This window comes from Boleophthalmus pectinirostris, unplaced genomic scaffold, assembly GCF_026225935.1.
Source record: "Boleophthalmus pectinirostris isolate CB_2022bp ecotype Guang Dong unplaced genomic scaffold, ASM2622593v1 HiC_scaffold_11, whole genome shotgun sequence".
Lineage (NCBI taxonomy): Eukaryota > Metazoa > Chordata > Actinopteri > Gobiiformes > Gobiidae > Boleophthalmus > Boleophthalmus pectinirostris.
Window position 1 is genome coordinate 22,387,035 of NW_026570994.1, and position 10,327 is coordinate 22,397,361.

General features: G+C 39.9%; 1 protein-coding gene across 1 annotated transcript in view; it reads right to left on the reverse strand.

Moving 5' to 3' along the window:
- LOC129412346 (serine/arginine repetitive matrix protein 1-like) overlaps positions 1 to 2,105 on the reverse strand; it is a 3,565-nt gene extending 1,460 nt beyond the window's left edge. Inside the window, exons 1-3 of the mRNA XM_055165915.1 lie at positions 1,973 to 2,105; positions 1,795 to 1,896; positions 171 to 248 (exon numbers count right to left, since the gene is read on the reverse strand). Of these exons, the coding sequence (XP_055021890.1) occupies positions 171 to 248; positions 1,795 to 1,822 (106 nt within the window). The 5' untranslated portion in view covers positions 1,823 to 1,896; positions 1,973 to 2,105. The remainder of the gene's footprint in view (positions 1 to 170; positions 249 to 1,794; positions 1,897 to 1,972) is intronic.
- Positions 2,106 to 10,327: the final 8,222 nt, after the last annotated feature.

A 10,327-nucleotide genomic window follows, 5' to 3' on the forward strand; every position in this document is an offset into this window, starting at 1 on the left:
CAGAAGAAAACACAAACTTCAGCCGCTACCGGCTTTTCTGTCGTCTCGGTTTGTCGTTACTCAAACCCTCAGACAGGGCAGTGCCTGCAGTTAGCGTCACAGCCCCAGAGAATGTTTAGTGTAGTTTGTGTGTGATTTCCTTTATGTTTTGTTGTTGTTTTAATCGTTACCTTTAATGTGCATCCTCCTCTTCTTCCTGTTGATGGAGCAGCAGACGATGGTGGCCACGATCAGCACGAGCACCAGACCTGAAAGAACGAAACGTACGTGTCATTACATCTGCACCACCGAGTTATTACACGTATAACTCCATGTTATTACACGTATAACACCATGTTATTACACGTATAACTCCATGTTATTACACGTATAACTCCATGTTATTACACGTATAACTCCATGTTATTACACGTATAACTATGTTATTACACGTATATAACCATGTTATTACACCGTGTTATTACACGTATAACTCCATGTTATTACACGTATAACACCATGTTGTTATTACACGTATAACTCATTACACCATGTTATTACACGTATAACTCCATGTTATTACACGTATAACACCGTTATTATACACGTATAACACCGTTATGTAACGTATAACATATATCATGTTATTACACGTATAACACCATGTTATATAACTCCATTTGTTTACACGTATAACTGTATGTTATTACACGTATAACTCCGTGTTATTAACACGTATAACACCGTTATTACACGTATAACATCACGTTAACACCCGTTTTATACACGTATACACTCATGTTATTACACGTTATACACGTATGTTATTACATAACCCATGTATAACTCAATGTTATTACACGTATAACTGTTTTACACCATGTTATTACACGTATAACTCCATGTTATTATACACGTATAACTCCATGTTATTACACGTATAACTCCATGTTATTACACGTATAACACCATGTTATAACACCGTGTTATTACACGTATAACACCATGTTATTACACGTATAACACCATGTTATATATACACGTATAACACAACTGTTATTAACTCATGTTATTACACGTATAACTCCATGTTATCACATGTTATTACACGTATAACACCATGTTATAACACCGTGTTATTACACGTATAACACCATGTTATTACACGTATAACACCATGTTATTACACGTATAACACCATGTTATAACACCGTGTTATTACACGTATTACACATGTTATTACACGTATAACACCATGTTATTACACGTATAACACCATGTTATTACACGTTATTACACGTATAACACATGTTATTACACGTATAACATGTTATACACGTTACACGTATAACCATGTTATTAACACGTATAACTCCATGTTATTAACACGTATAACTGTTATTACACGTATAACACCATGTATTACACGTTATACCATGTTTTACACGTATAAACTCCATGTTATTCACGTATAACACGTTATAACACCGTGTTATTACACGTTATAACATGTTATTAACGTATAACCATGTTATTACACGTATAACACCATGTTATTACACGTATACACCATGTTATACACCACCGTGTTATTACACGTTAACACGTTATTACACGTATAACACCATGTTATAACACCGTTATTACATATAACTTAAAAAAGTTGTTGTCAGCTCTATTCTCCGAGTTGAGAAAAGCTTTTATAAACTCATGGTGAATAATGAAGACGATGAGTGAGGAAGAACTCTGCAAACTGTTTCAAATAAACCGTTTTTTCATGTTTTCACCTTGAACTCACAGTGCCTCTGGTCTTACCTCCTCCTCCGGCCAGAATCCCGACCATGAGCCAAAAGGGAAGTCCGAACAACGAAGCCTCTTCTTCTTCTTCTGGGCGTGAAGTCGGTTTGGGAAGAGAAACTAAGCGTTAATGTTAGCAAGCGTCATGTTAATTTCAGTGTGTTTGAAGTGAACATTTCGTGTCGTTTCTCTTTACCAATTTTAACACAGTCGGATTTAGTCGGGTCACTGGTTTGGGAGCTCGCAGGATTCGAGACTTTGCACGTAAACGAGTTGGACCCCAGCTGTGTGAGAGTTCGAACTAGAACTCCTCCTTTTTCATTGTCGATGATTTTTTCCACTTTCAGCCCACTGGTATGTAAGTTTATTTTTCTAGAAGAAAAATAAAGGCATAAAATGATAAAGAAAATAAATATTAAAGGTCCTGTAGAAAAAAGTTTCTCCAAAGTGTCCGTCCATAAACCACAGGAACAAATATTGTGTTGAAGCCTGTGATTATTTATCCTCATAACACCAGTCCACAAGAAAAGAGTTTCTTACCTGAGGAACTGAGCAGGTGAACTGGACTTTATTCAGTTTATCACATTTGACCGTCACCGTGGGCTTCGAAACACTCTCTGAAACAAAACAACAAAACACCACAGAGCAGAAAAGTTACACAGTGCTCCTTTAACAACCTCTGCCCATTCAGAAGATTAAATATTTTGGTTTGAACTGCTAATCGCTACGGCAACGGGGCTCGATTTCAGTACATTCAGTGTGTAACTTTTTGAACTTGGTCCATCGTCTGTTTGTTTCTATGGATACACCATTACTCTGCCATAGAATGTTCCACAGTGTGACATTAAACAGCTCTAATTTACATTTATTCAATCACATTTATTCAGGTTTAAAGCTCAAAATAACAACAAACAAACAAAACAAACAAAAATACATTCTGACTTTGTGCGGTGTCGCCTCTCCACAGATCTGATCTGTAACTTGGTCTGGTTTGGTCTCCATGGAGATAGAGAAAGGTTTAATGCCGTACTGTGAAACATTCCAGACAAAGCAACATCATCTCCATGAAGGAAAATGAAATGAATAAAATGAAATAAAATCCACATATGAAAATAAGACGATGTTTGTGTCACAGACGATCAGTAAACAGAAAGAAAATCCAGATCTAAAAAGGAAAAAGTCTCCACAGGAAAATGGACTTTAGTGAAGTACAGACACTTACATATTGTACTTTTACTTTTGTACTTCATTACCAGTGTTGGGTGTAAAGTATTACAGGGACATAAATACTTTTTTCATTTTTTTGTGTAACTAGTGAACATTTTGTAATGAACTGTAGCTCCTTTTTCAGTTCAGGCCGGCCTCCAGCCACACAGCTGCGGAGGACAGTCCAGCCCGGTCGACAGCCGGGAGCCGAGAGCCGGGAGCCGGGAGCCGGGAGCCGGGAGCCGGGAGCCGAGGCCGGGAGCCGGGAGCCGGGAGCCGGGAGCCGGGAGCCGAGAGCCGAGAGCCGGGGGGCATCCACGGCTCTGGGGAGCAGCGAGGTCCTGGCAGGAGGAGCTGTAAAGCTGCAGCCACCTTCACCTCGAGTCTTTCCTGAGTGACCCGGAGCCGGTCGCGGTCCACCGCCTCAGAGGAGCTTGGCAGGGGCCAGCGACACCCGGGGAGAGGTCCCTCGGGGAGAGGTCCCTCGGGGAGAGGTCCCTCGGGGAGAGGTCCCTCGGGGGGGGGTCCCTCGGGAGAGGTCCCTCGGGGAGAGGTCCCTCGGGGAGGGGTCCCTCGGGGGGGTCCCTCGGGGGGGGGGTCCCTCGGGGGAGGTCCCTCGGGGAGGGGGGGTCCCTCGGGGGGGGGGGTCCTCGGGGAGGGGTCCCTCGGGGAGGGGTCCTCGGGGGGGTCCCTCGGGGGGGGTCCCTCGGGGGGGGTCCCTCGGGGGGGGTCCTCCAGACTTCACAGACCTGTTTACCTCTGAACAGTTTCACGTCCTCTTGAACTCTCGCTTCAAATTTCGCTTACATTTCTTGTCGACTGTCGTCCTCGTGCTGTATTCACCCTTAGATGGAGTTTACCACCAAAAAGTGACCCAAGTAACGTAAAAAGTTACTCACCATAGAGGGTAACTAAGTAAAGTAAGGGATTACTTTTTAAAGAAGTAATAAGTAATGAGCAAACACAGCTTTTTAAAAGTAACTTCCCCAACTCTGTTGATGACCTTCCCGCCCTGGTGTTCTGGACGTACCGTGGACACATAAGTGCAGGGTCTGTTGTTTGGTCTGTCCATCTTTGTTGACGGTCTCGACCGTGTAGTCCCCGCTGTTGGACGGAGACACTGTGGGCAGGATGAGCGCCCCCTGTGCTGTGACTGAGTGTGAGTTTGAGTTTGCTGATCTACTGTCATATATTGTCTTGCTCCCAAACTTCCATCTGATTCTGTTTTCTTTGGGCAAAGGCAGAGGGAGGTCGAAGCGTTGGCCCAGGGCGGCGTGGTGTGTGCACGACTCTGGAAAAAACACAAATATACATGAAAACAAGAACTAAAATGATTAAACTAAAAGACTAAACCAGGACGAGACCAAAACTAAACCAAGACCAAACCAGGACGAGACCAAAACTAAACCAAGACCAAACCAGGACGAGACCAAAACTAAACCAGAGCCAAACAAACACTAAACCAAAACTAAACCAGGACTAAACTAGGACTAAACCAAAACTAAACCAGGACTAAACCAGGACTAAACCAGGACTAAACGACTAAAACTAAACAGGACTAAACCAGGACTAAACCAGGACTAAACCAGGAAACCAAAACTAAACCAGGACTAAAACCAGGACTAAAACAGGACTAAACCAGGACTAAACCAGGACTAAACCAAGACTAAACCAGGGACTAAACCATAAACCGACTAAACCAAGACTAAACCAAGACTAAAACTAAGGACTAAACCAAGACTAAACTAGAACTAAACCAAGACTAAACCAAGGGACTAAACCAAGACTAAACCAAGACTAAACCAGGACTAAACTAGACTAAACCAAGACTAAACTAAGGACTAAACCAAGACTAAACCAAGACTAAACTAAACCAGGACTAAACTAGGACTAAACCAAGACTAAACCATAAACTAAACCAAGGACTAAACCAAGACTAAACCAAGACTAAACGAGACTAAACGGACTAAACTAGGACTAAACCAAGACTAAACCAAGACTAAACTAAACCAGGACTAAATTAGGACTAAACCAAGACTAAACTAGGACTAAACCAAGACTAAACTAAACTAAACGGACTAAACCAAGACTAAACGAGGGCTAAACTAGGACTAAACCAAGACTAAACTAAACCAGGACTAAACCAAGAACTAAACTAAGACTAAACCAAGACTAAACGAGGGCTAAACGAGGACTAAACCAGAACTAAACTAGGACTAAACCAGGACTAAACTAGGGCTAAATCCAGGGCTAAAACAGGACTAAACCAGGACTAAAATAACACTAAACTAGGGCTAAACAAGGGCTAAACCAAGACTAAAACAGGACTAAACCAGGACTAAAATAACACTAAACTAGGGCTAAACAAGGGCTAAACCAAGACTAAAACAGGACTAAACCAAGGCTAAAAACTGGACTAAATCAAGACTGAACCGACACTGAACCAGGACTAAACCAGGCCTAAAACAGGACTAACCCAAGACTAAATCAGGGCTAAAACAGGACTAAACCAAGACTAAGACTAAACCAGGGCTACAACAGGACTAAACCAAGACTAAACTATGGGCTAAACCAGAACTAAACCAAGTCTAAACTAAGTCTAAACCAAGACTAAACTAGGGCTAAAACAGGACTAAACCAAGACTAAACCAAGACTAAACTACGGGCTAAACCAAGATTAAACTAGGGCCAAACCAGGACGAAATCCAAGACTAAGCCAGGCTAAAACAGGACTAAACCAGGACTAAACCAGTTAAAACTATGGGCTAAACCAGGACTAAACAAGTCTAAATCAAGACTAAACCAGGACTAAACAGGACTAAACAGGACTAAACAGGGTTAAACGGGACTGAAACAGGACTAAACTGTGGCTAAATCCAGGGCTAAAACAGAACTAAAGCAAGACTAAACTAGGGCTAAACAGGATTAAACCAAGACTAAACTGAACTAACTGACTGATTAAAGCTGTGGGAGGGACTTTAGTGGAACTTTCAGGCTGAAGTTCCCTGGAAACAGTCGTTAAAGTTTCTGGAAGAGTCCGGAAGTGATTCAGAATGTGCATAAACAGGAGTGGGGTCATGACACTGCCCTGAGGTACGCCACATTAACCTGATAATGGGGAAGAAAATGTGAAGCCAATTCTTTTTTATTACGATTGCATAAGTCATGAGTCAAACATTTTCCTCAGATACAAAAAGAAGTTTAATCACAAGGTCCGAGTCATGCAGCACCAACACAATCAAACCGACCAAAACTGCAGCTAAGCCAGTTTCGTTTCCTTTTTCTTCTTTAAGTTTACATTTCTGCGGCTTTTTATCCAAGTGTGAGTCCAACACGTCTAGAAAAGAGGTAAAAAAATATAAAAATTCTATATGGGTCATCTCACGCCAAATCTCCGAATCCCCTCGCCCGACCATCTCAGATTTGACTGAAATAAATTCAAGAGGTTCACTCATTTTCCAACAGGAAAAGTCCCAAATTTTATCTCCCAACTCCTGATAGTTTTGTCCATTAAAAGATATTTTGTCAGTTCCCCCCTGACCTGTTTTGAGCAGAGTTTTTTGAGGAGCTGCTTTCAGATTGTTGTATCCAAAAAACTATTTAAGGTCGGGCCTTCAAATGTTTCAAAAAATCTGTACTTTGTAAAATCTGGACTTTTACACATGTGCTTTTGGTTTATCACAGATTTCTGGGGGCTTGAATTTGCTTGAAAATTTTACTCTTCGAATGTGAGGGCCCTGAGCCCCAATTATAAAAAAAAAAAAAATAATAATAATAATTATAAAATAATAATAACTTTTTTCTTAATTAATACATTTTTTTTTTTTTTAGATATTATCTTGTTATTTTGAGATATTATTTCAAGATAACAATTATTGTGTAAAAGTGTAAAAAATTTTATTTTTTCCTTAAATTTTTTTTTGTTTATTTGATATTATCTTGTTATTTTCAAGATAATATCTATATTATTGATAATATCTATATTGAGATACTATCTAAATAATATAAATAAGAAAATTTTAAAAAGTATTAATTATTATTTTATTATTAGTTGTTTATTTTTACACTTGCAGCTCAGTGTGAAATGACTCATGGGAAATGTAGTTTCTGATGAAAACAACATTTAATCAAAGAAGCTTGTAATTATTCTGAAACTTTTGATGATACGATATTACGATATTTCGGTTACTGTTACATGCCTAGAATTGATATTTTGATATTTTTGCACATCCCTAATTACCACATGACATCACAAGGTGGATCAGCGTGTTTTCTGTTTTAGAGCCTTGAACTCTGCAGGGTTTTTGTGTGTTAAACATGTGTGAATGAAACAAAACACAACTGCAGGTCTGTTTGTGGCGAGAAAATGACAACAAAACTGAGATCAGAAAATATTATCCATATAAATATGAAGTTATGAAAGTTAAATACAAATAAAACTGAAATCCAAACAGAGCGGTGGTAGATTCAGAAGAGTCAGGAAACAGTTCGACGTTTCAAACCACAACTTCCTCAGCCTCTTTTTATCAGGGTCTAATTTTACACCGTGCGTCTCAGAGCTGCTCTGCTGATTTGAAGGAAAGATTGCAGCGTCGGCACATTTTGACTTTCACATACCGACTCCAGACTCCAGAGTCTAGACTCCAGACTCCAGACTCCAGAGTCTAGACTCCAGACTCTAGACTCCAGAGTCTAGACTCAGACTCTAGAGTCTAGACTAGACTCCAGACTCCAGAGTCTAGACTTCACTAGACTCCAGACTCCAGACTCCAGACTCCAGAGTCTAGACTAGACTGAGTCCAGAGTCAGAGTCTAGAGTCAGACAGACAGACTTCAGACTTTGACACTGACGCAGCTGGTGCAGGGCGACACACTTTTCAGAATAAGAAACTGGGACTCCCCCGGGTTGGCCGCAGTCGGTAATAATACAATTGTGAAACAAGTGCATAATAAAGGAAAATTGATAAGCACTTGACCCGTTCATCATTTATTCACCAACATGAGTCAGTACAGCCATATTTTCTTTGTTTTTTTTTTTTTTGGTAAACAAAAAGCGTCCGTATCAACAAGTCAACATCAACAATCATCATACAACAGTGCAAAATCAACAACAATTATCGGCGTACAACATCAACAATCGTCAACAATTATCGGCGTACAACATCAACAACAATTATCGGCGTACAACATCAATAATTATCGGCGTACAACATCAACAATCGTCAACAATTATCGGCGTACAACATCAACAATTATCGGCGTACAACATCAACAATTATCGGCGTACAACATCAACAATTATCGGCGTACAACATCAACAATTATCGGCGTACAACATCAACAATTATCGGTACAACATCAACAGTCGTCAATTATCGGCGTACAACATCAACAATTATCGCTGTACAACATCAACAATTATCGGAGTACAACATCAACAATCGTCAACAATTATTGGCGTACAACATCAACAGTCGTCAATTATCGCTGTATAACATCAACAATTATTGGCGTACAACATCAACAGTCGTCAATTATCGGCGTACAACATCAACAATTATCGGCGTACAACATCAACAATTATCGGCGTACAACATCAACAATTATCGGCGTACAACATCAACAATTATCGGCGTACAACATCAACAATTATCGGCATACAACATCAACAATTATCGGCGTACAACATCAACAATCGTCAACAATTATCGGCGTACAACATCAACAATTATCGGCGTACAACATCAACAATCATCGGCGTACAACATCAACAATTTATCGGCGTACAACATCAAGTACAACATCAACATCATTATTATCGGCGTACAACATCAACAATTATCGGCGTACAACATCAACAATTATCGGCGTACAACATCACAACATCAACAATTATCGGAGTACAACATCAAGAATTATCGGCGTACAACATCAACAATTATCGGAGTACAACATCAACAATTATCGGCGTACAACATCAACAATTATCGGAGTACAACATCAACAATTATCGGCGTACAACATCAACAGTAATCAATTATCGGCGTACAACATCAACAATTTATCGGCGTACAACATCAACAATTATCGGCGTACAACATCAACAATTATCGGAGTACAACATCAACAGTTATCGGCGTACAACATCAATAATTATCGGCGTACAACATCAACAGTTATCGGCGTACAACATCAATAATTATCGGCGTACAACATCAACAGTTATCGGCGTACAACATCAATAATTATCGGCGTACAACATCAACAGTTATCGGCGTACAACATCAATAATTATCGGCGTACAACATCAACAATTATCGGAGTACAACATCAACAGTTATCGGCGTACAACATCAATAATTATCGGCGTACAACATCAACAGTTATCGGCGTACAACATCAATAATTATCGGCGTACAACATCAACAGTTATCGGCGTACAACATCAACAATTATCGGAGTACAACATCAACAATTATCGGCGTACAACATCAACAATTATCGGCGTACAACATCAACAATTATCGGCGTACAACATCAACAATTATCGGAGTACAACATCAACAATTATCGGCGTACAACATCAACAATTATCGGAGTACAACATCAACAATTATCGGCGTACAACATCAACAATTATCGGCGTACAACATCAAACAGTCGTCAATTATCGTCGTACAACATCAACAATTATCGGCGTACAACATCAACAATTATCGGTACAACATCAACAATTATCGGAGTACAACATCAACAATTATCGGCGTACAACATCAACAATTATCGGCGTACAACATCAACAGTCATCAATTATCGGGGTACAACATCAACAATTATCGGAGTACAACATCAACAATTATCGGCGTACAACATCAACAATTATCGGAGTACAACATCAACAATTATCGGCGTACAACATCAACAATCGTCAACAATTATCGGCGTACAACATCAACAATCGTCAACAATTATCGGCGTACAACATCAACAATTATCGGCGTACAACATCAACAGTCGTCAATTATCGGCGTACAACATCAACAATTATCGGCGTACAACATCAACAATTATCGGCGTACAACATCAACAATCGTCAACAATTATCGTCGTACAACATCAACAATTATCGGCGTACAACATCAACAATCGTCAATTATCGTCGTACAACATCAACAATCGTCAACAATTATCGGCGTACAACATCAACAATTATCGGCGTACAACATCAACAGTCGTCAACAATTATCGGCGTACAACATCAACAAATTATCGGCGTACAACATCAACAATTATCGGCGTACAACATCAACAATTATCGGCGTACAACATCAACAATTATCGTCGT